The sequence below is a fragment of the Poecilia reticulata genome, chromosome 5, assembly GCF_904066995.2.
Source record: "Poecilia reticulata chromosome 5, P_reticulata-male-v2, whole genome shotgun sequence".
In the NCBI taxonomy this organism is placed as follows: domain Eukaryota; kingdom Metazoa; phylum Chordata; class Actinopteri; order Cyprinodontiformes; family Poeciliidae; genus Poecilia; species Poecilia reticulata.
Genome location: NC_088834.1, coordinates 12811067 through 12837441, shown reverse-complemented (window position 1 = coordinate 12837441; position 26375 = coordinate 12811067). Strand labels below are relative to the sequence as shown.

The following is a 26375-nucleotide window of genomic DNA, read 5'->3' as shown; positions in this document are numbered from 1 at the left end:
AGTTTAAAATCCTTTACATTTGTTCCTCCAGGGAATACAGAGAGGGTGACATTGTAAAGTTTCTGTTTGACAATGCTAAAGCTCTGGTTTAAAAAGTTTTTCTTATTTTGTTTAGCCTGACAAGTTTCCGTCTCTGAAACACTCTGATGTCACAATATGGTCAAAAATAAATGATCAGTCGTTCGGATCAGAGATGCACCAATCAGGCGATTAATATCGACTCTCATTTTCTTCCAGGTCTGAACTGAAGATTTTGTTTCTGAAGCACTCCAGTTGACTGTCTAAGATATTCAAACCTATTTAGACGTTTAACTAGATTTAAATATAAAATAGCCCTCATAATACTGCTCTATAGCAACCTTGAGTTTTCATGGCAGAGTAAAATAATAATGAATAATTTAATTAGATCACTCCAGCGAGGGATAATATACTATATATATATATATCTTTTTTTTTTACAAATTAAATAAATCCAGTAGAATATGTGTTGCAGATGTGAGACACAATATCAAGGAGATATTTGAACCACGACTGCAGAATTTATGCAAAAGAAACTAAAATAATGAAGCAAAGCCCTAATAATGGTGTTTTACTTTACTTCACCATACGCTATGCAGACCCTCTGTCTGCACTGATGAAGATTAGTTTATCATATCTTATATATTATAAGAGTGGGTTTGATTAATTCAGTGAATATTTAACATTTTTCAAAGTGCTTGCTTGTTATTATTTATTAGTATTTTATATTTAGTATTTTAAATTACTCACAGCTATGTATATATTTTTTTATTTTATTTTACTTAAAGTGATATTCTAGCATTTTACACTTCGAATGGTGCAGCCTGTAAACAAATAATCAATTTCCCCTTGGAGATCAATAACGTATATTGTTTTTTATTTATTGAACCACGTGGGAAATCAGAGGCTGTGCTTTGAACTTTCACCCTCTGATCTTCGTATCCAAGTATTTTCCCCCCACTTATGTGACATGAGGTCAAAGGTCAACATTTTCTTGAGGGAAATTAAAACAGAGCTGTCATCACGTCAGTTAAGGGGTTAAATTATGTCGTATAAAGTTTAAATTGTAACTGAGCTGCTGCTTTTTGTATCCAACCATCAGAAAGAAAAAGATTTGAAGCATTTATTTATTATCGAGTTCAGATTTTACAGGATCAAAATACGGTGCAGAATGCACAGAAATTTTAGATTTTAGTTTCAAAGTCTTGTTAAACAACAGCAGCAAAAATAAATATAATCTAAATACATGGAGATGGAAACTTGTTTTATAATATTAGCCACAGAACTGTTCGATATCTCTCTCATATATATATATATTTTTTTGTGCTATATTTTAATTCTACTTAATTCAGCACCTGGTCTACATCTAAAACACGGTAAAATATTTTAATGATATTGCTAATAAATCCAGGCAGTAAATATTTACATTTTGGAAAAACTCATTAAAATCAGATGATGGCTTTAGGTGAAAAGAAATAAACTGTTTCCTTACAGAGCAAAACAATTCACATTCTACGCTCTTCATCCTGGTGAACATGCACTATACCAAACAGAGAAACAACAAAGGCAGAACATATTCCTCATAGATGTGACTGGATTTAATAATTTATATAAAACCTTTCATTTCTTCACATTTAGACCTACGTAACATACATTTTAAGAAATGCAGAAATAGCGTAGCAGCAGCTTAACACACAACGTAGAGCACATTTTTGATGGAAGAATTAGTTCTGAAAATGAAGAGATTACAAGATTATCCCTGTTCATCCATCAAAGCATATGTCTCTAATCTTTACTGGAGTTTAACTAAACCCAAATAAGCATCAAAGATCATGTAGAAAAGTATAAAAAGTGGGAGTTTTCTCGTTTTGATGCTTTTACTGAACAGAAAAGAAGTCAATAATCAATATGGCTCATTTCTATCACTGTCTGATTAACTGGAGCATCACTAAATACGAACGCTACAAGATATTTTAACCAAACGCTCGTGTTGTACCCTGAATATAAGCAGCTCTGACTCCCAGCGACGTGTGAATCACTTGCAGTAAAGGCCGTTTTAGAGCGTCTATCGTTTAACTTCATGCCGTCTCCTTCAGTAATCACGGCTGTGTGTCAGCGAGGCTTATGCCTCACTATTGGCAGCCTCTCCTGGTCAGCTCCGTCCTACTGACTGACTGCATGGCATTAATCTAACAGGAATTAATAATGTACAGACTTGTAAGGTTAAAGCGAGTGGATTTTAGAGGACACAACATTTTCAACCGGCTCCCCGTTGGAGGAAGTGTATAACAGGAGCGTAAACATTAGTGTCATTTGTGAATCCTAAGCAAGGACTTGACATCAGTGACAGATTAAGAGGAAGAGGCACTAATGAAATGAAGCAATGAATAAATTACTGTCAATAAGTTGAATAAAAGAAGGCAGGACTGCTCCATCACTCATCCACTGCAAGTCTCCACTGCAAGTACAGCCTCTTGTAAGGAGATTTATGCTCCAAAATGTGACAATAAACCTACAAAAAAACAAATAAAACCATCGTGAAGTTATGCGCCTAGAAACAGATAATTTCCTTTATTTTCATAGGAGGACGACGGTGGCAGGAAGAACAGGCTTGTTGGATGCAAAGTTATCACAGTCAACTAAAACTGACAGAATAAAAACTGAAATTGAGAAAACATTTTTGTTAACTGAAATAAATAAAATCAGTAATTAATGGGGAAAACTGTAACTAACAGGAATAAAATGGTGTTTGTAAAACTAACTAAAACATAGTGAAGTTACAGATATGATTTTCTTCATTTTTGTGTTTATAAATCTATTTATTATAAACAAATAGATTTGTGAGCAGCAAATTACGGCACTGCAGATTCCTCATGGTGGTAATTAATTACACTTGTCCGCAAAATACAACAGCAAAAATTGCTAAATTTGTGAGAAAACGCCGGAGACAGTTGTGATGCAACAATAATTACATTTTTTTTTATTGTATCTCCGTTGAGTATTCATTAAAATACTTTTTGAATTCTCCACCTAAAAATTAATCACAGTATGAAAAACTAAAACTATTGCTATAAATACCTTATAGCAATAGTCATAACTGATAAAAACCAACAAACACAATCTAAAAAACAAAACGTCACAACAACATAAAACTGTAATGTAAGAAAACTGTTGAACTAGTTACTGCTGAAGCTGCACAGTGAAGTCAAAACACTTGAGCTGGAAGTCACTTAATGCATGTAAAGAACCTCGGCTTCATGTTCGCTCCAAGCATTAAAACTAACCGGCAGCCTGGTTTGGACAGAGATGCAGAGCAAAAAATAGTTTCATTTCCTGCCAGTGCTGCTCATCATGGTGATGAATGATCTTAAAACAAGCTCAGCGTAATGCAGACCAGGTGAGGCGTCTGCAGCAGGAGGCGGGGGGATTGTTTGGCTGCGTTTGGTTTCATCAGTCACCTGACAGAGAGAGCTTGCCTGGGCTGTGGGAACAGGAAATGTGACATCACCAGGCTGACATTCAGGAATGTGGGAATGTCAGGCCGCCTGTTAACAAAGCTCCCAACAAGACGCAGAGAGAGAGACTGACGGACAGCGGCTAACTCAACCCGGCTCAGTTATTTCAAACCTGAAGAGTTGGGAAGCATTTGGACCAACTTTGATCTGCCAGGAAGAAAGAAAACATCGTTCCTCCTCTTATTTGAAATGAGACGGTTTGGTTAATTTATCATCCGTTAAGGTTCAAAACCGCACGACATCACAGACACAAACACAGATCCTGTCATCTCAGAGCACTTTAAGAAACAAACAGTTTATAAACATAAATATTAGAGGTGTGCTGATCGATCGGCCACCGATCATAATCGGACGATTTCTGGGAAAAAGTGTATCGCCGATCATGGTCTCTTGTTACCGATCACCAAAACCGATCACATGTATCTCATTCGCAGCTTGCGTGTGCAGCTGGTCTCCTCTTTCCTTCACACTGCGCAAACGCGTAGCAACAAATCCTGTCATGAGGAACTATGACGCTCTGAGCGAACGGGGAAGTTTGCGTGTTGCTGCGGAAAATTACCTCGGAGGTGAAGCACGTCAAAATGCATCAACACAACAAATCTAATGTGATATTTAAATAACAAGCACTTGATGGAGTTTGGCCACATCGAATGCAGGAAAATGGACATCCGGAGCGGCCGGTAAAGCAGCTCTGACCCGGATTAGCATCACGGTCAGAAAGCTAAACAAATAACCTGAGAAATAATTCAAGTCTTCGAGTTGCGGTGTAAGGGTCTGGTTCTGCAAGTAACTTAAAAAATAAAATAAAAAGATTTTAGATATGTATTAAAATATGTCTATTATGTCTAAATTAGGTGAATTTATTGCCAGATTATTTTTCCATTTTGCGATAGAATCATTTATACCTGAAGCAAAAAATCAACAGCCATTCCAGTCGATCGGCAGTGATCGGTGATCAGCCTCATGGATGATCGGTATTGGAATCAGTAGCAAAAAAAATCTGATCATAACAGCCCTAATAAATATACAATGAGACCAAATCAATCAGACACATACAGTCTGTTTCCATCCAATCAAATTCACCCCATAATGCTTTAAACACAAAACTCTACCATGTAACTTTTGTCTAATGTCTTATATAGCAATACACTTGAAAAAAGACTAAACTAACTTTTCAACAAGATACAGGAGCATGTTTTAAGTTAATAATTGTTTAATATTGATTTTAAAAAGTATTACATTCACTGGAAGATTTATTTAACTTGCATGGAAAAACTGTTTTAAGTAGAAAAAATCTCTGAGTGGAACTAGAAGGAATTAATGACTTAAAACAAGATCCTATATCTTGCTAAAATGTTGCTTGTAAGTCAGTTGTATCTTATTTCAAGTGTACCAAGTTATGAGCACTAGAAGCTTGACTTGGTAATAATTTGTGTTTTACAGGTATATACCTGGAGAAGCCAGAACCTCCCAAAGTATTTTATCTAGTTTTTAGTGCCAATATCTTAGTTCACTTGAAATAAGATACAACTAAGTTACTTTTCATCAAGACACAGCAGCTTGTTTCAAGCTTAATATTGATTTTAAAAAGTAGTAATTCCACTGGCAGATTATTTCACTTATAACAAGAATGTACCTATACGTGGAAAAAATCTGCAAGTCAAACTAGAACTTTTTAAAAATCAATATTAAGAAATTAATGACTTAAAACAAACTCCTATATCAAGCTAAAATGTTTCTTGTAAGCTAGTTTGGTCTTATTAAAAGTGTATTTAAGATATTTGCACTAAAATCTAGACAAAAACACTTGGTAGGATTTTGCGTTATCTTTCTGCTGATTGCAGCAATGAATTATTATTTTTGCCATGATACTTCATGCGAACTGCATCCTCAACATTTCCAAATGCCGGGCCCATCTCAGTAAATTGGAAAACACTTCATGATGAAGCTCATTTGTCAGAATAACATTACCTTTTGAAAACAACTTTTTAAACAGACTATGTTGTAATTTGATAGGTTTGATGTAATGCTTTATCATAAATGTCTTGTTTTCATTAGCTGTAAGTGGAAAAATAATCATAATTAAAAAAATAAAAGTTTGAATAAATAATACGATGTGACTAACTTTGTGAATTAAGTAATTGTAATGAAGTCACTATTCACATTTGTTGTCAATCTGACTTGTTGACGTGAATCTCCACCTGCTGGTTTGTGTCCAGAGCGTCATTCTGCTATAGGTGCCACATTCCAGCAGGACGTTTTTTTGGCAACTGGATCCTTGTCCCAAGAATCGAACTTACAACTTCTCCCTCCCTGCCTCCCTCATACGTCCTGGAGGCTTGGCCAGCAGTGAAAACGTGGGTGGCACATTAGGCTTTCATTTCTTGGACGACGCGTGGAATGTCTCGGCCACTGGAGACCAGGAGCGTCAACGAGGAAGTGAAGCTGAGTGGGTGGACAAGTACGATCCACCCACTCCGCTCTTTTATTTAGTCCTGGATGAAACTCGCTAACTCTGCTTTAACTTCATACACTGTAAAACATTTGAGCTGCATCTAGTTGTGTCTACTATCTTCTACCATTTAAGTCAAATACATTTATTGAGTTTTACATTGTGAACCTGAATGTGACTTTGTGAAAGATAAACTTACTGTAGAAAGTTGTGTTAACTTTTCATTAATTCTGTCAAACCTCCAACAGTTGAATAAACTAGAGTTTTTATGTTAGCACTTAAAAAACTGAAGAAAAGACAGGAAAGGGAACTATTTTCCAGAATGCTTAGCGGCTTGTTTTTGCCTCCTGAGATGGAAGTGCGTTACATCGATCTGACTCCTGTGTTATCAAGGCAAATGTTTATTTTAATTCTTGATGATAATGTTCTGCTCACACTAAATGTTTTTAGCAGGATTCATTATAATGTTTAATAAAATTTATAATCAGATCAGACATTTTGTTTATGCAATTTGAAACAAGAATTAAAATTATTCTAAAGTAAAATAAGTATTTATTTTAACTTGGTAATGTGAGTAAAATAATAGAGAAATGTGTCTCTTTAACTAGGTGAGAGCAGTTTCCTTTTGTTGCATATTGTGAAATAATTGTTTGGTTTAAATTGCAGCATTAAGTTAAAACTCACAATTCAAGATGAATGAACTCCAAAAACAATGTTTAGACAACTTGTCTCTTGTTGTTAAATCAACTTCATGAACTTTAATTTCTGAGATAAAACCAATTAACTCTTGTTGAGTTAAATTACATTTTCCAGGCAGCAGGTGGAATTTCATTTTCAAGTTAAACCACCTTCAAAAGTTTTACAGTGTAGCATCAACATAAAATAATGTGACTCTTGACTCTGCAGCTTAGCGCATCTGAATCTGATCAGTCTTTCACTTCAACGTCAATATTGTTTGAAAATATGATCTGAAAATCTCCTGAGAGTAAATAATTCAATGCTTGAGTAAAAAGTCAGGAAAAGTGATTAAAACATTAAATTATCAGAATACCTGTTAGCGACAATGACTGCTTGCATTCTCGCACTCAATCCTTCTCTAAATGATAGAGTCAAATTATTACTTTATAAACTTGTATGAATGTGAGAAAAACTTTATTTAGAAGTTTATTATAGTTATGGAAATGTTGAAAAGCAGGTAGCTGGAGTAATTCTGCGATCTTTCAGTAATCTGGTCACTGCTTAGTGCTTGACCTCAAGAGAAAAACTGATTACTTTACTTCACTGTTTCTGATATCAATTTACTGAGGAATGACATGATGACCACTGATAGGAAAAGATGAAAAACAACAATTATCTTTTCTTAATGAATCTGTTAGTGGATGAGAATCCATGTAGGCCACCAAGTTGATATTATTTCCTATAAATAATGTGTTAAATGCAGACATTTTTGGCTGAGTGCTGCAGCTCTAGTGGGCTGTTCCTCGTCTCCTGTGGCCTGTATTTCTTAAAAAGTGGTGCAGAGAAGGAAGAGAGGAGAACTGGTGACCAGATAATTAATGACCGTTGAGAGAAAACAACAGATGGCTGCTAAGGCTCAAAATGCTAAAGAAGAAAATGCTGGTTCTGGTAAATAAAGGTGTTAGAAAGTCCAGAGCACTGGTGGATGATGAGTCATAAAGCCTGGTCATAATGTAATGTTACAAAACTTCCCAGATGTGAACAAAATAATCATTTTAATCTTATTATATTTTGTTCTGAAAATATCCATTAAACTAATATGAAACTTTACTCAAAGCAAGAAATCAGACAGAAAAGAAACTAGAAAGTGTTAAAGGAAAAAAAACTTTCTAAACACTAAATTTAAAACAACAAATATTCATGAATGAAAAAGTTTTAAGCATGGATGAAACCAAAAGTTTCACATTTTCCTCTAAAACTTGCTGACATCATCTGGCTGTTCCCGACTCAACGACATCGCCATGGAGCTGCCAGCCTCCTCAACAGACACAAACATCCACTCTCTTGAGTTTCTCTGCGCGGAGCAGCTGCCAAAACTTGAGCAAAGAGTCAGACACGGAGCCCCAGAGGAGCCCAGCTGCTGCCTGGGAAACCAAACGGAGCGACTCCGGCCCCCACTCCGGCGCTCACCCCTCCTGTCTAACAACAACAGACCGCCCGCCTCTCTGCTCCCTCCGTCGCTCCCAAAGCCGAGTTTAAGGGGAAAACGAGTCAACTGAGGAAAAAGTGGGGGGACATTTCCCCACCTTCGCTCATGCTCTCACTCACACAGAGCTGGTTTGCGAGCTGCCGGCGCCGTGAAGTGACACTCACCCCTGTAGCGGAGGCTGTCATCGTGGTGGTTGTGCTGGAGGTGGTTCTCCAGCGCCGGGGGGCTGCTGGCGCCCAGCTCTGCCAGTTTGCGGCTGGTCGCGGAGAGCTCGGATCGGAGGTTGGTCACTTCCTGACTCGCTGACTGGATGGCCCCATCGATCCTCTGTGCCAGCTGCTTGTTGTCGTCCATCATTTTAAGGATTTTCCCCTGAGGAGCAAATCCACACAGAGCAGCATGGTGTCAGCAGGAGCGTTACTCTGGGCGAAGCTGACACCCTCTCCTCTCCCTCCTCCACCTGCACTTCTTCTGTCTTAGTGTTTAGTTTGCACATAAAAAGCAGAGCAATGTCCTTCCTGTCCACCGGCCTGACCTGTTACTGCACAAAAGACCTGGAGAGCATGTGTGTGAGGAGGAGGAGAAGAGCTGCAGGGCGGCAGGCGGAGGGAAAGCGAACGCTCCCGCCGTGCAGAATGTCCTGCGAGCAGCTGCTCTCTGAGAGGACCCCGCACACCCAGATGACATGCAGCCTTTTAAATGGACTGTACCATGTGGTGGAGGAGCGGGGGACTCAGACGGGGGACTGATGTGCTATCCGGCAGCAACTCTCCAACTGCACCGTGTGCTGCAAACCCCATATCCTGCAGAGCCTGTAATGAGTGAGCAGCAGCGTCTGTAGCCGAGGAAAAAGTCCTGATTGTTTCTCTGTACTTCTGTTTTCAACGTTTGTATCTTTCTCACATGTGCTCCCACTTTTCCCCCACTTCCTCCCCGCTCACTCGCACGCCCGCTTGTCTTTTGTCTCTCCCACCCCTCCTTTTTCTTTCTATTATACATCCATCTCTTTGTCCTGGGAAAGCTCACCCCCACATCGGTGGGAGGGGAAGGGGGCTGGCACAAGGCGCCCAGGGGAAAGCATTTCCACACACAGCAAACTTCGGGAAAGGACAGAGACGCAGCTCCATAAAGGGGAACACACAAAGAGAAGAGGCCTGGAGCCTTACAATCAAGTTGTGAACATGGAGGAGCTTTCCTGCTTTGATCAAAAACAGTTGAAAGGATTATTTTCCAGCTTATCTGTGGGCTGAGTAAACAAACCGCACCGCCTTCCTTATCTCCACTGTTATATAAAAAAATAAATTCCATCACACAGACAAAAGGTTACACTGGCAGCGTACACCGCTCGTCTTATCTCAGAATATCCCTAAATACTGCTGAGCCATCGCAATTTCAAATCTACATTTGACATTTTCATTTCCTCGTGAGAACAAAAATGGATTCTGGCTGCGGTGAGAAGCTGAAGCCATCAGTCGGGTCCCATCATCCTCCACTCGGATGATAACAGCACGGGGTTAATATTCACACATTAAAGGTGACATAATGCGCTTCCCTGAACAGGAAGGAAACATGTTCATTACATTTTTTGCACAAAATAATTCTTAGATAATGAGAGTTTAGTCTTTTTTAAGCTCCCTGAGCTGTTTTAGGGCGACTTTTCATTTTAAATCCAAATACGCTGCTGCTGGCCACGTCCCCAACTCAACGTTTACACTTGGCTGTGAAAATGGCTGCAAACAGATGTGCTATTTGTTACATGCAGTGGTGGGGATGTAACATATCATACACCCGTACATCTTTGAAAAACAGAAGTGGAGTGTCCTGCACAAACAAAAAGAATACTCTGGGGGTCGTAAAACTTCATATTGTTTAAAGTCGATTACAACACAATAAAAGTCGAGTCGACATCGACTAGCCGCAGTCGTAGGAACCTAAGTGAAAATACGTCACAGTAATTTATCAGCTTTGTTAGCTATATTCATGGCAAATATTGACAAAAACTCACTTTTACATTGTCTATTATGCAGAATTAAAAGAACAAGAAGCAGAACATTACCCGCACTTATTCATCAGAAGTGGAGCAGAGGTTGTCCAAAAAGTTGCACAAAGTTGGGTCTGACTTTTTTCTGGATTTTTTTGTCACTAGTTGCCTTTATTTGCCAGTAATCAGATAAGAGGGGGACGGAGCAGGAAAGAGAGGCACCTCTACTGCTGTATGAAGAAAGGCATTGCTCTCAACCAAAAATAACCAATCAGAGACAGGAGGAGGGGCTTAACACCGTCAATCACGCTCATGAATGCGCTGCTAAATATACTAATGGCAGAGAAACAACTTATCGTTACAGGAAAGCCGTTTATCCACCAGCAGAGTAATGCTAACTAGCCTTAGTGTTACTCTTCTGGCTGCAGTGTAGCAGAGAGCAAGAGGGGAACTCGAGAGTGATTGACAGCGCTAAGACCCGCCTCCTGGATCTGATTGATTGTTTCTAGTTAGCACTGGAAGGCAGAGGAGCTGGATTTTTTTTTCACATGGTGAGAGTTTCAACAAATATGCAAAAATATATGTTTTACAAAAGTTAGATACTGCAGCTTTAAGATGTTTGAAGGTAAAAAAATATCTTCCCTGTTTCCTGGGTCAGCACTGGGCTTTGTTACCAGACCTGCCCAAAATACCTCCCACAGAGGGCATCCCGACGGCCTCCTGAGCACAGAACCGGTATCAAATGATCCCTATCCGCCTGTCTCATCCGTTCAGCGGAAGCTAATTTCTGCTGCATGTATCTACAGGATTATCTTGTTCTTTCAGTTTTCAATGAGCTGCTTTATATTTCAGGGGCTTTGTCCGCCAGCAGCAATATTGTCTGGGGAACAGTCTGGTGCAGGTAGGCGCTTTATCAGCAAATCTGTCCTGAGCGAAGGACCAAGTGTATTCAGGACAACATAAAGGATCAAAGAAGTTTCAGTTTAAAAGATACAGCTAGTCCTTTCAACAAATCAGGTCCAGAGTTAAAGCTAGAGTCGGTTTCTAACTGAGCTGTACAAAAAAAAACTGCTGAGAATTTGTTTTTCTACACAGCAAGAATGTAAATAAATGACTAAAATCCATTTTCCAGGAAATGTTTTATCTCAGTAGCATATATTTGGAGTTTCTATTTTAACAGACCCTTACTTGCTGAAACCTCTGGTTGGTGTTCATAAACATAAAAAATTAACTAATAGTCAAGCAGTGATTATAAATACAATTGAAAACACTGATTACATAAATAGATTTATGCAGCCCACATGTGAGCTGTTCTATCCAAACAAAAAAGGACAGGCACTGAAGTCAATGTAAAATGCATTTTTCATCCCTTCATTCATCTTAAAACTTAGTATTTCAGTCTTAATATTACCAGTCTAACTAGTAAAATCTGGTCTAAAGGACATGTGGTGTTTTGAATGATTTTAATAATGGCAGTGGAAATATCAAGGGTGCTGCGTTTCACGCGTCCGGAGTGGCGAAATCTTTGAAATTTGACATTTTTATTCGAACATGATACAAATATAAAAATAAAATAGTGCACAGTAACAAGAAGTGCATAAAAAAAGAAGAGTAAATACAGATATTTTTTTCAATTAACATATGCTCAAAATGGGGTAGGAAGAAGTGAGAACTTATTAACTCCTACCCCCTAAACACTTGAAAACCTACAGTCCTACTGTTATTAACAAAATCAAAGTCAAGTCAAAGTCAAGTGGCAGTCAGCAGTTACTAATATTTACCTATATATTTTCCCTTTTTATGCTGGTTTGTCTTTCCAAACCCTTACACCAAGTGTTATCTTCAATACACAAATTATTGCTTTCTCTCACCCATATGTCTATCTCTATTGAAAATGACCTCCTTCACTTCCATGTATTTTGGGAGTGTGCCTACATGGTAACCTATTGGCAGGACGTAAAGAATTGTATGGATAAAGTACTGGGGGTGAATATTCCACTTACATTTGAGGATCTGTACATGGGAAGAGGGATGAAAAGGCTTACAAGAGCAGGTGATGGTTATATGTATAGGATTATGTTGATAGCAAGCAAAAAAGCCATTACTAGGAAATGGCTGAAGGCAGAAGCTCCTAAAAGGGAAGACTGGGTTGACGTAATGCATAATATTTATATTATGGAAAGGCTGACGTTTTCCATCAGATTAGAATCTGGAAAATTTAAGAATTATTGGAGAAATTGGCAGGGTTTTATTTCACCATGGAGGTCAGACTTTATTGATTAATAGTGTGGTTACAGGAGCCCTTATAGAGCTACAGACTGTAAATAGTTTGCTTACAGTTCATTTCCGATGAGAAGAGAGTTAAAATTGTGATGACTTGGAAGAGAGGAGCGAGGAGAAAGAGGGAAAAGACACAAATATTGGATGCTCTCTTTATTTGCTCTGTTTTGTCTTATGTTTTTTCTCTTTTCTTTTTTGTAAATCAACAAGTGAATGGATAGACTGGATATTATCTAGAATGGCAAAGTTATGACTAAGGCAGGTATAGATAGTATATGCATCTTCTCTTGAATAATATGTAGGTAACACTTGGAAAAAGAAAAGTGTAAAGTTTGTATGTACACTTGTATGGAAAAATTGATAATAAAGAAAATGAAAAAAAAAAAAAAAAAGAAAATGACCTCCTTGTATTTTCTTTTGAATTGTACTAAACTATTGCTTTGTTTTAAATCTTCATTTAACTTGTTCCATAACTTTACACCAAATTGAAGCGTTTTGATTGTTCAACGCGTGTCCAATGCTGGAGTTGGAAAATCTGAACTTTTGTGGAGCATCTAACCAATCACAGAGACTCTGCTATGTGACGAAGTGGCCTGTAGTTGGTGTCCTGCCAGGAGTTGGAGGCACCAATACAGGTTAGCAGGTCATCCAACTGGATTCAGGTGAGACGAAAACACCACTGATGGCAAACCTCGTCAGCGCCCAGCGAGCCTGTGAAACTCACCAAACTCACAATTTCTCTAAATTATATGGTGAATTCAAAACATGCACCCAATGGCCACATTTTATTTATTTCAGTAAATCAAACATAGACACTCTCAATATTTCATCTGCATTCTTCAAAGTAACCGAGAGAGGAAAAAAAGGCAAGAGACTCCAGCCGTTATCAGCTGTCGCCGTTGTTTGTTCAATAAAAACCAAACCAAAAATGTTCAGCGAAGACATCTGAGCCTTTGTTGTGACTGCAGAAAGAAGCTTTCACGTTTCGGTGCAACTTTCTCAATTTCATCCGCCATTGTACAAAGAGACCTACAACGGAAAACAACAGCTCATCGAAGTTTGATGCGTGTCGAGAGCAATATGTCAGGCGTTTGACTTCAAACTGCATCTGACTTCAAGCATCGGATGCATTTTTGACGCGCAAAACGCGTTCAGCCTGAACGTAGGATTAAAATGTTTCTATTTAAACACAGACACTGAATTACATGTTTATGTGATAACTCTGCACCTGTACAGCACACTTAAATACAATAACAGCTCCACAAGCTTGGTCGAACATGTAGAAACAACACAACTTTAATTTGTTTAGTCAGTGCAGTGAGGAACCATGGCATGAAATGTACCAGGTTCTTTTGATGCATTATTTCTCAAGCAAAAACAAAAAGATTGGTCCTAAACTAAACAAACACTGGCTACGATTTAGGCCTGATGCCACCTTTCTGCTGCCAGGCCCGGCGTCAGTAAGCACCCGCTGGTCCGATCTCTGCTCGCAGGAGGCGGGCTGGCCCAGAATAAAAGAGTGGTGTAAGACACTGTCAGAATATTAAATCGAAAGTCAAAAACATCAATTTTGAGGCAATCATTGAGGAAAAGGGAAGGGATGATGAACACAGCAGCAAAACATAAACCGTCGTGACAGAACAGCTGTCGAATGCATTTTGACCAACAATATCATCCATAGATCAATTCTGCTAATTAAAATAGTTTGCTAAATGATTTTATGAGCTATGCGTACAAACAGATTTTGTGTGTCACAGCCTTTCTTTCTGCTGTCTGTCTACATGCCCAACATCTATGACCACACATGACGGTTTTTGCTTCTACCAAAGGATATCTGCAGCCGCTGGACTGTCATGTTTGATCGCATGTTAGCAGATCATTATCACTGTCTAGACAGTCACATCACTGGCCCCGAATGCTGCCCTGCCCCTGACTTAAAGCTCACTGGCAAAGGAAAAATGCAGGACAGCAACAGAGCTGGACAAAGGACATGTCTAATTTTGTCCAATTTTCCTGCATAACATAATCTGTAAGTCTTTTCTCTTAAGAAGCCACTAACCCCAGCCCGGTTTTAACCTCATACGACTGCAGTCCCAGACGCTCAACTCTGGAATGCAAGGAAATAAATAATTCATGGGTCAAAGGTCACAACTTTGTCCCAGATTCACATCAATAACCACACAAATACTCTGAGGCCACGTTCAAAACATGCAACATGTCTCTCTGCGTCTGCGAAGTTGTGAAAAGTATGTGCGGCCTCGGCCGAGACCTCAGGCCGGTGCCCAGTTAAACCCTCAGAGTCACTGGTTTCCAGCTGTTCGGGGCTCCGTTTGTTCATTTGTTTGATGCTGTTAATGGGAAGTTTAATTAAGTGTGCCATGGGTGTGCAGTTAAAAAGAGGTATTGATAAACAGTCACCATGACCGTCTGCCCGAGTTAATTGAATATCGACTCCACAGACGGGAATGCTCCCCGTATGATCCAAATAACTAAGTGATATGTGGCTACGCTCAAAAATATACACTCGTTTTAACCGAGGAAATCGCTGCACTTCAAACTACTGATGCCCAGCAAGCACAATGAAAAGGTGAAAGGCTCATGGAGCAGTGGCATTAAATGAAAGCAAATCATTCCAGAGATATATCTTGCTGGTGACCTATTATTCTTCTTTGAACGGTTTATGGTACTTCTATGGGCTTTACAAAACATGTTCATTACAGTTTTTTCACAAAACCATTCTTAGATAATAAGATTTTAGTCTGCTCAGTTCTGTACGGAGCTCCCTACGGCACATGGAGGATTTTGTTTTTCTTTTGCGTTACCTTGTAATAGGTTTTTGTGTTCTCTCGCAATAATGTACTGATCAGTTCATGTGGCGTGATTAAATACTAAAAGTCTATTTAACGGTGGCCACCATACTTTCTGCTATTATATAAGGTTTTCGATACATTTTTCCATGTATGTTAGTAATGTTAATATCTTACGGAAAACATGTTTATACTTTTTAACTCTTTGGGGCAAAAAACTGATTGAAAATCGATTTATTCACTGCATGTTTATGTTTGTTTGTGTAAAGTTGAGATGGAACTGCACATGAAGCCTTAGATAACAGCAGAAAGTACAACGGCTTACAGTATCCAATTATACCGCATGAACTCATCAGTACATTATTACGAGAAAAGCAAAAGTTTTGCAAGATAACACCCACAGGGGGCTCCGTAGTTCTGCGTTACATTCACAGATTAAATCGTTTTTTTCTCAAGTTAAATCTGACCAAATTTGTTTTCGGTCAGTTGGAATTACCAAAGTTATTTCTATTTGCTAAGTGCCACAGGAATTAGAGAAAATATGTCAGAAATTAAAATATTGATGTTTTCAAAATGTTTACATACATTAGTTGGCGTTCAAAGATTTTGGGTTTCTTTTCACAAGCTTTCAACAACAGATTGTTCAAATTCTGATCCATTCCTCCTGATAAAACTGGTGTAAAAATGTTTATGTCTGCATCTGGTGTATGTAAACTTCTGGCTTAGGTTACATGGTAAATTTACCATTTATATAAACATTAAATCCTAAATTTTACCTGAATATATCAGGCTGCGCTGAATCAACTTCTCTTACACTGCAGTAGCTCATAGTTTTCCTGCAACTACTTTTAAAATACATTTAAAATAGAAAATAAACAAACCTTAAACAACGTAGCTTTCTTGAGAGATCATATTTTACCACCTCACAATGTTTGTCATAGCTTTCATTGCATTTTATTTAGTTCTGTTTAGTTTATATTTTTAACACTTCTAATAAGTTCCAGATGAACAAATCTGGTTCTTTGTCCTATTCAATGTTAGTTTTTACCTTTTAAATAGTCAAACAGATCTTATCTTTGACAGAGAAAAGCAAGATTAAGAGCAACAACATTAAACCACAATGGAAAAACAGATAGAGGGCAGTCAGGGTGGAAAACTTCAGGACTAAGGAGAACCACAAAGTTTGGGTGTAGTTTTCCTCTCAAAGTTATTTGATACTTTGTTGATGTAGGGAACATTAATCTTTACTCGCTCTAAAGCTTTTTCAAGGCCGACTGAGGTGCATGGCACGTTGGGGCTTTAATGACAACATGATACACGTATCCAAAACCTAAAATATTCATGGTACTAGGGTTGTCTGGAGGAATCTGAAAAAATTATATTATGCAAAATGATCGTTTTAGATAAAGTTTGGTATTAAATTGTGCTTTTAGGTCGTTCTTTTTTTAGGTGGTCAGGCTTCTAAGTTTGGGTGAACAATGAGAACGATAAAAATTCCTTCTTCGGCCTGAAACCGGAGAACGTCTCTGGGGGCTTTTTTACAGCCGAGTGCTGATATTTTATTTGCTTATACATTCCAGATAGAAGTGGATGTATGTCTCGACCTCTACGCTACGAAGCTTCGCTTTTACTGACCGCAGCTCTGATGTTTCGAGATGTCTCGTCTGCTAAAGATTTGTACAAAAAAAAAAAAAAAATCCAGGATGTTTCATTCTGGCAATAAAAAGGTTTTGTCACTAACACCAAACACTGTCTCCAAGCAAGAAATACTACAAAGGTTTCCATTTGTTTACCGTGAGATGGCATTGCATTTGGGTTGGAGCTGTGTGAATGTGATGGAGGAGCAGAGCCAGAGAAAGAAAGGTGGGTAAATAGGAAAGTGTTGCATGCAGAGGATAAGAGGTATCATTTGAGAGAGTGTGTCCATCTCAAAGTTAGAAAAGAACAGGTATTTTCTCTGCCATTACTTCTGCATTTTATTTGCCAGTACTTGTCTCAAACAACACTCTCAAGAGGAAATTGCTTTTTTTCTGGCTTGCTTTCAATGCAACATTAGTTTTAAACAGCAGCATGGAAATAAAGAGGTCCTGACAACAATATTCTGGATGTTTTTACATAATTTTTTTTTACTCTCTTTGACAAAATACATCCATTAAGATTATTTTGAAAATTATTTTTAGTGATGGGACTTAATGGATTTCGAATGAGTCTTCAGGCTGTGATGACTTCAAAGAGTTGCTTAAATTATCCATTTTTTAAAATGTACATTTTTCTAAGCGCAAGTTATTTTTTTATCCTTAATGTTGAGCCTTTGTGGTTACGTCATTCGAGGCGCCATGATGGACGGAAGTGAGGATCGGGAGTATTGAACAGAGCAACTGAAATAGTTTTCCAAAGTTATTTTTGCCAGTTTATTTATGGCTTTTCCTTGTTCGAGTCGAGCTAATTCGTCTGTGAACGTAACACACCTGGTTGGGGCTCACAGGCGTTTCCCCTTAAACGGGAGCAGGAATAATAACGAACAAAAGACGAGATGCTAACCAGTTATTTTCCATACATTTTACATAGCGGCGAGGCATTGTTTCCATGGTTACTAATGGTTAGACACGTGTCGTACCTTCTCCATAATGCCATAGTTCATATCTTTCTAATCATACTTGCTTATAAGGTATATAAACGTTAATCTTCTTACCTTGTAAACGTTGTAAATCCGCGGTTACACCGAGGGTTGCCAGTCATTATGACGGCTGCTAGCTAACGCTGCCGCATCTTTCCTCATTAAAAGTTACACAATAAAATGACAAGTTTGGTTTCTATCCTTGTCTATTTGTGCAGTCGACCTCGCAACATCCTATGACTATTTTTAAAGTGAAATCAACTAAATAAAAGCGATGTCAGGTTGCAGATGTCTGTTTTTAGACTAGCTTTAAAGAGGCGCACTGGGTGTTTTGACGTCCGTCATGACGGAGTGGGCGGAGTTCTGGAGAGCGTGACGTCACGTGGAAAAGGTCAATAGTTTTATATCAATAGTGTTTGAGTGAAGTTCACAAAACCAACTGAATCGTCTAGTCTTGCAGCAAAATAATACATATTTTAATCAAATCAAATAAATATAAATAAAATATAAAATTAAAAAAAATAAATGTCAGATATAATCATATGCTTGTGCATATTAACATTTAACATTATAATGTAGAAACAAAATAAAAATGTAGCAAGAAAAAAGTGGACTTGAATGGTTTTGGCAGAAAGAAAACATCCTCTTCTGCATAGTAAAGTAACAACTATTAAGGCAACGCATTAATGGTAAACAGCACAGGTGATGACACCCCTACTTTGTTTTTCCATATTCAGAAATATTCGACTTGTAATAACTGAGTTTTATGGGCAGCCCACAAAGGGTGCTGTTTGACATTCTCAACCATGTGTTTCTCCAAACAGTAAAGCCATTTTGAACTGATGCGGCGTACAAAGATCATCAAGCATTCGTTGCACATGTGACAGAAAAGAGCCACAAACAGCTGAGCTTCTGTCATATGCAGTCGGCCTCTTCTAGAGCTCACACTCTGCACAGACGCACCAGCTGGAAAAGCCTCAGTTGGTGGAAAAAATGGCATTCATCAGAGAAAGTCAATGAAGTGCAAGAGCCGTTGGTCTGAAGTGTGAAAACACAAGGACAGCAGGCCATTGATGGAGTAAAATACACACAGCAGGGAACGGAAACTCAGCTCTTTTTTTTCTTTTTAAATTTCACAATAAGCTCTTTGCCTCCCACTCTTTCTCTGTCACATTCTGCCATTCTGTAAGATACCCAACTCCACACTCTTTTCAGCGGTTTCTTAGCGAGGAGCTTTACAGTTTATGGTGTGGAAAGTATGAAAATGTAGAAATCGCTTCTTATTTTATGGCACAGCAGCCAGTATTAATGAATCCATTGTGTCCCTTGAGGCGATGCGCTCAGGTAGACGCGGTACCTGTTCGAACTCGCTGCAGCCAGGTGGAGGCGAAGGCAGAAATATGTGGAGCGACCAAAAATGTAGGAAACTGTTTGGGGTTTTACTGGAGTCGTTTTGCGTTTATTAACACATAAAAACACAAGGGACAGAAGAAGTTTTGTTGTCGAGTACTGAAAAATATCTTTGCCCACTTTAGCTGTTTTTAAGGCGCAGTGCTCTGAATTAAAGTATAACGGACTGGAGAGTATTTTTGGTTTAGCTTCTGTCTTATTAAAAAGCTAACTCAAAAGTAACTTTTCAGCAATAACTATTAGCTTGTTTTAAAGTAAATGGTTACTTAATATAGATTTTTTTTAAAGTACCACTGGCCGATTATTTCACTTATAGTACTGGAAAATGTCCTATTAGTGAAACCAGTACTTTTACATGAAATGTCAGAATTCACGAATTATTGCCTTAAAACAAGCTCCTATATCCTGCTGAAAAGCCTTACTAAGATATTTGAATTAGAAACAAACCAAAAAAACTATGTAAGATTTTTTTTTTGCAGTGTTAACCAGAGCGTTGATGTTGAGGGAAAACATGATTTTCTTCTTGCAGAAATACACACTAGTCTGCCTCCATAACACTTCACTCAGAAAAGATAACTTATCCAGACTGAGGTAAACATCGAATCATATATTAACTTTATTATAAATGCCAATAAGCTTTATTTTTTCTTTGATGCTAGTTAGATTTTTTCTCCTTGTTTTGGTTTTACGTTACAGTTTTTATCTGCTTATTTGCCAACATCTCACCTGGAATATGAGTGTTGAAATAAATATTTGTGTTCTTGATTTTACCAAAATCAGTTTTATTGATAGGCTTTAGCACTGCAAAAACAAAATCTGTCGTTTTGTCTAGCTTTTAATGAAAATGCTAGCACCCGTGAAATAAGAGAAAACTAACTTACAAATAACATTTGAGCAAAACATAGGAGCTTGCTTTAAATAAATAATTTTATTGATTTAAAAAATTTACTGGTTTCACTGGGAAATTTTTTTCACTTAAATCATTGGAAACATGTGGGAAAGCTAGTACTTTTCTGATCAACATTGAGGGATTATTGACTTAAAACAAACTCCTGTCTTGCTGAAGTGTTACATAAAAATAGTTTTGCCTTATTTCAAGTTTACAAAGACAAATGAGAAACTAAATCAAAATATAGTAAGATTTTGTAATTTTGCAGATATTCCATTGTGAAACAGCTTTAATGGATTTTAAAAACAACAATTTGATGGGCACATTTGAATTTGTTGTGGGTTTTGCCAAATTTATACAATTAAGCGCAAATATATACATACACCTTGTGGTTAAATTACAGGGTTGCGCAGAGGAGTCATGCTGATTTTTACTGGAGTTTTCTCAGTGGGCTCCCCCTGCTGCTCAACTATCACAGTTTAAAACAACTGAGACGTTTTGGCCAAATCCGGGGTTTGCAGATGCATGTTTCTGAGTGAGGAGTTTGTCTGAGTTATGGAGAAGAGAAGAAGAAAAAGAAGGGTTGCAGCGCTGAAGACCAGTTCCTGGCAGCATCCATTACCGATTCCATGGACGTGCTGCTGTGTAACGTCAACGCATGCGTTTACACAGAAGTATGACTGAATCACGGTTAATCTGTAGCATGAATAATGCCGCAAAACCCCCCCAAAAAAAAACATTTAAAAAAAAGGAATTTATTATCAAGACCTGCTGTGTAAACGCAGCCTTTGTGTCCAGAGTAAAGGTCAAATGTGTCTTTTCTTGAATATCCTCCACTCTGCTATGGCATAGTAGATAATAAATAAATGCTTATAACTACATAAAAAATAGTCAAATCCACTTATTTTATTAGGTTAAAATCAACATTGCAATTCACTACACACCCAGAAATTCACTGGACTTCACTAACGTTAAGTTTTATTCACTCTTTCTTTAAATGTAATGTTACACTTTACAGTGTACCATCAGTTATTTCCTTCCAACTGTGTGTGGTGAACTTCTAGCTTTTATTTAATGTCTAAAAAATGAAAAAGCTGTGAGTTTCAAAGCAGGAAAAGCCTGAGCTTTATTCAGAAAACAGTCCACAGTCCAGATTTAAAGTGAGGTTAAATTATTGCCACCAAATTGTTTTGCTTTTCATTTTGAGATCATGCTTTTGCAGCAAAAGTCATTTATTTCTGACTTTAACAGTAAATAAAACTTGTTTTCCTGTGTCGTATTCAATGTTGAACTGCTTTACAAACTGTGTAGATGTGAAGAGTTTTATAAAAGGTGCTCTGACTGCGTTACGTTTTCCTCTGTGAGCGCTGAGAAAAGATACTGAAATCACTGCAGCTTTATCGCCAGTTCTGACCAAACGCATCTTGAGAAACGATTAAATTCATATCTACCTCTGCATCGTTTCTCACATTCATCTCTTTTCACAATCTGTGTAATTATACACACCATGGTGTTTAATCGCAGGTTTCCGTTCGAGCCCTGAGGAGCGAACAGCCAACAGGTTGGTGAGTAAAAAGCCCCAGAAAACAGGCGCTGCACTCAGTCGTCTGCAGCCTGAACTTCAGCAGAGTGCCAAGCTCCGATCTCCGCAGGTTGTCTTTGGAGGCTGAGATAAGACCCGTAGAGAAACCCCCATTATCAGCCGCCTGCCTCAGTCTGTCTATCGCCGTGTTTCACTCCAACACCTCGCAGTCATGCTCATCTACTATCACCGCCAGTTTGGTAATGATAAACAGTTTGACAACCTCTCCACACGGCGATAACAGCTGACGGGACTGCGGATGAAAACGCTGCCAGGAGCCGCGATGAGCATCAAGATATTGGGACTCTGCTGGGAATTGAAGGAATATATGGATGTGGAAAGGTGAGCGTGGGCTTCGATGAACCCCAAGATTTGCAGGATGGAAAATAGATGGAATCAAAACGATGCTCCCGTCTCCTGAGACCAGCATGATTTAACCTCATTTGCCACAAGCCTCACTTCTGCTCCCTGTGGATTGTTTTCTGTAAAATGCTCAGGTTTCACCTGCTTTGAAACAGACAGGTTTTTATTTTTTGGACATTAAATAAAAGAGAGCGAAGTGTTAAAGGTAACACACACGGTTGGAAGGAAATAACTGATGGTACACTGTAAATTGTAACATTATATTTAAAGAAAAAGTGAATAAAACTTGACTTTGGTGAAGTCCAGTGAATTACAATGTTTTATTTTATTGAATAATTATTTTTATGTACTAACAATAAACATTTGATTTAAATAAGTTGAGGTACAACTTACCACATTATAGTTAATTTGAAGATATGTGACAGTGGGGATTTGCCAGCAAGGTATCCCACAATGCATTGCTCGGACTCTGCTCGCTTACGAAACATGGAACTACCTTTTGGCACCGTTGCCTGGCAACCTCTCAGCCAATAGAATGACAGTGTTGTACTGGATGCATTTATTTCCTTCTAGCGGCGGTACCTGTGTGGCTACTATCGATAATAGTGGACAACAACTTCAAATGTGTAAGCTAAGCTCCACCATTAGCATCCATCCGCAAACACTGAACACTTCTTTTTATGGTGGTTGGCAGAATACTGAGGACGCTGACGCTATTGCGCCCTCTACTGCGCATGCGGGACACTTTCAGGTCGTTTGAAAACCATTGGAATGTCTCAGAAGCGCTAAGTGTCACAGAATTATGCAAATTCAGATGGATCTTCGCTGTTCTGTTTGGAAGGGTTAACTTAAGTTACGCTCAATAAAATCACACAAGTTAGTCGGCTAATTTAATGAAAACATACAATTTAAGGCAAAGAGCATGAATATTTTTTTTTATGTATTTACAATTGTTGTATTGCTGTTTTGCTATATTTATGCTGCAGAAATCCCTCCGATGGGAAACTAATATAGAAACTTTGACCTTGAAATCAGGAGTGATGCGACCGAACCGCGGCTTTCATGTGACGTGAAAAATTTCCTCAGAACGAATCCAAACAACATCAACCAGCTGAAAAAATTTACTGGCAGCTTTATCAGACCGCACAGAGCAGCTGTCTGTGTAACGCTTCAGGAGGAAATCCTTCAAGTCAAAGCATATTTTTAAATCGTACAGTCAACCTCATTCATTCCTATCCGTTCTTCCATTAATCTCTCTTCCCTTTCTTCTCTTCAAGCAGTAGAGTCGTTTTCAGAGAGCACTGCAGCAGAAATCTCCCTGACAGAGCTCTCCCTGTTGATTTATGATGTACAATTACTTATTTATTGGCTAATCACAGTGGGCTGCTGAGGGCAGGTTAGAGTACAGGTCCTCAAGACAGCAGGCCAAGTCATGCAGAGATGGATGGGAGGAAAGTTGGAGTTTGGCGTTTCAAGAGTTCCTTTTTGAAAGCATCCAAGTCAAAATAAAATGTGCATAATCACATTCATATTTGACAATGAGCTGAAAAAGAACAGATGCACAATGTAATCAGAGGCTGGCACTGATTACACTGCAGCTACAGCAAAATGAGTTTTAGTTGAAACACGACAAAAAGAAGAGCATAGCCAGACCAGGAGGAGAAAAAAGCAAACCCCGAGAGCTTTTCAGAACCGTCCATTGATAAAAAGCTTAAGTCCTGGCAGGTGCTTTTCATGGTAGAGCTGCAGGGTTTATTTAAGATGGATTCATCTCACTATCACATGTTTCCACTCTACAGGACGGTTCCAATGAATAGCAACAATGCAGACAAGAATCGCTGCTTTATCTCTGTCCCCCCACAGCTGCTTTATATGCATGTCAGTAGATCCACAATACAGAGACGGATTCCTCATATCTACAGAGTCTGAGGAAACATAAAACCTCAACAAGTACTTTACTCTATGGTGGAAATATCTCTCTACACTTGAAATGAGACCAAAAGAAAAACTACTTACTAGTAACTTTCAGCAAGATATACACTGTAAAACACTTGAGCCGCATTTAGTTGTGTTTACTGTTTTCTACTATTTAAGTCAAATAAATTTTGCGATTTTTAAATTTTGAGCCTAAATGTGAGTTTATGAAAGATAAGTTGTGTTAACTTCTTATTAATTTTCTCAAACCTCCAAGAGTTTTTATGTTGGCACTTAAAAAACTGAAAGAAAAAAAAGACAGGAGTGGGAACTATTTCCCAGAATGCTTAGCAGCGTGTTTTTGTATCCTCAGATGGAAGTGCGTTACATTGATCTGACTCCTGAGTTAAGGCAAATGTTTATTTTAAACCCTGAGGATAACGTCCCCTTCACAATAAATGTTTTTAGCAGAATTTATTATAATGTTTAATAACATTCATGATCAGATCAGAAATTTTGATCATGCAATTTGAAACAAGAATTTAAATTATTCTAAAGTAAAATAAGTATTATTGTGAATAAAATAACTGTGCTCTTTAACTAGGTGAGGACAGTTTTTTTTTTCTTGCATATTGTGAAATAATTATTCGGTTTAAATTGCAGCATTAAGTTTAAACTCTCAATTCAAAATTAACGAACTTAAAAATTTGTAGACACCTTGTCTCTTGTTGTTAAATCAACTTTATCGTCTTTTCTTTATCGTCTCTTCCTGCCTTTTTTTCTTTCTATTGATGACACTGAATGAAAAAAGGCTAAAAAAAAACTCCACTGACCCTCCCTTTTCCTTAGTCTAATGTCCAGCGCACACTACACGAGTTGTTAGCCGATTGTCGGCCCATTTTCAAACCCTGAGAGACACATTAGCCGACAGAAATCCCAGGTATAACGGTTTGATCGGGTTTGTCGTGCCATGTGGTGTCCAGCCACATGCGCACAAAATAATTTCTACAAGTCCAGTTAACTAATTTTAAAATCAGGCATTAATCAATGCTTTACTAGACTCTACCTGTGATGCATGTGGCTAGATTCAGCGTAAAGTCCTGACTGAATGAAAATCATTGTAACCTATTTATGTCACGTTAACGAAGAACAGTTGAAAACTTACCGGGTTCATCAACTGCGGTAGCAATTTGGCTCCAACTCCTCTCCTTGTCATTTCTATATTCTTTGCACAAAATGTTGAATAAACATTAATGTTGTTTCCACATATTATCTCCAATTTCCGCTGGACTTTGGGTTGCGCCGTTTCAGCTGTTTGGGATTCCCCTCCGTATTTTCCCCTCAGAAAGCACCGAGGAGAATCCGCGCTTTCTGATTGGCTAGCTGTCACATTCAACAGGCTGCGTTAAGCTCCCAGTCGGGGAAAACCTCCGATTTAGATCGGAGCGGCCACAACGATCCACACTGCAGGATGATCGGTTACGAAATCACCAGCGACAATCTTGGAACGCCCAAGGTTGTAAGATTGTCATAAGGGGAAAATAGGGCCAAAAAATCGTGTAGTGTGAACTATTGCATTAGGTTGTCGGATGTGCCAGTCTGCTCTATTTAAATCTCGTTATTACTGAAGGGCAATATAGTATACAGACTTCATCATCTGCACTCTTTTGGTTGAATGAAGTATTTATTTCCACTTTCGCTTTATGTTGTTAAGTTTTTATTCAAGTACATCTTTTGTTAATGGAGACTGAGAATCCATTTTATTTTTGTTTTTGGTTTATTTTTTCAGTTCCAGTGTTATGTGTTCTTTTGAAAATAAAGTGTATCTATCTATGGCAGGAAATTGCATGCATTATTATGTCATTTCCGTTAAATCAGTGTCAAAAGGTCTTGAGACAACATTAACGTTTATCGCAATCATTTTTTGGACAATTAATCGCTCAGCAAAATTTTTTATCGTGACAGGCCTAGTAACAAAGCTGTTAAAATCCAAAACAACAAAAAAGGAAAGAAATATGTATATGACATGTGTGCAGGTGTTTAAAGAAAAAGTTATATTGCTAGTAGAAATTTACAAAGCTGTTGTTTACTAGTTTATAGTGAAAATATCTTAGTACACCTGAAGAGACAAAATATAAATTAATATAAACAAAAAAATACTTGTTCTAGATTTTTTTTGCTTAACATTGTAAAATGTCTTTTTATTATTAGATAATAATAAATAAAATAATAAAAATAGTACTTTTTTATCTATATCATAAGGATTTATTGACTTAAAATAAGCTCCCAAGCTTCTGAAAAGTTACTTGTAGGTCAGTATGCTTCAAATGAAACAAAACTGAGATATTTTCTCCAAAAACTCGACCAGATTTAGTTGGTA

General features: G+C 38.1%; 1 protein-coding gene across 6 annotated transcripts in view; it reads right to left on the bottom strand.

Moving 5' to 3' along the window:
- Nucleotides 1-26375, bottom strand: part of LOC103464488 (kazrin-like) — a 179471-nt gene that overhangs the window by 97799 nt on the left and 55297 nt on the right. For 5 of the 6 annotated variants that reach the window (XR_014087564.1, XM_081607043.1, XM_081607047.1 and 2 more), the window contains exon 4: nt 8317-8524. Coding sequence is in view for 5 of the 6 variants with exons in the window: in XM_081607043.1 (XP_081463169.1) it covers nt 8317-8524 (208 nt within the window). In the remaining variant the exon portion in view is untranslated. Of the gene's footprint in view, nt 1-8316; nt 8525-17912; nt 18118-26375 lie in introns of those variants that run through there. The other variant, XM_081607044.1, reaches the window with a different exon arrangement.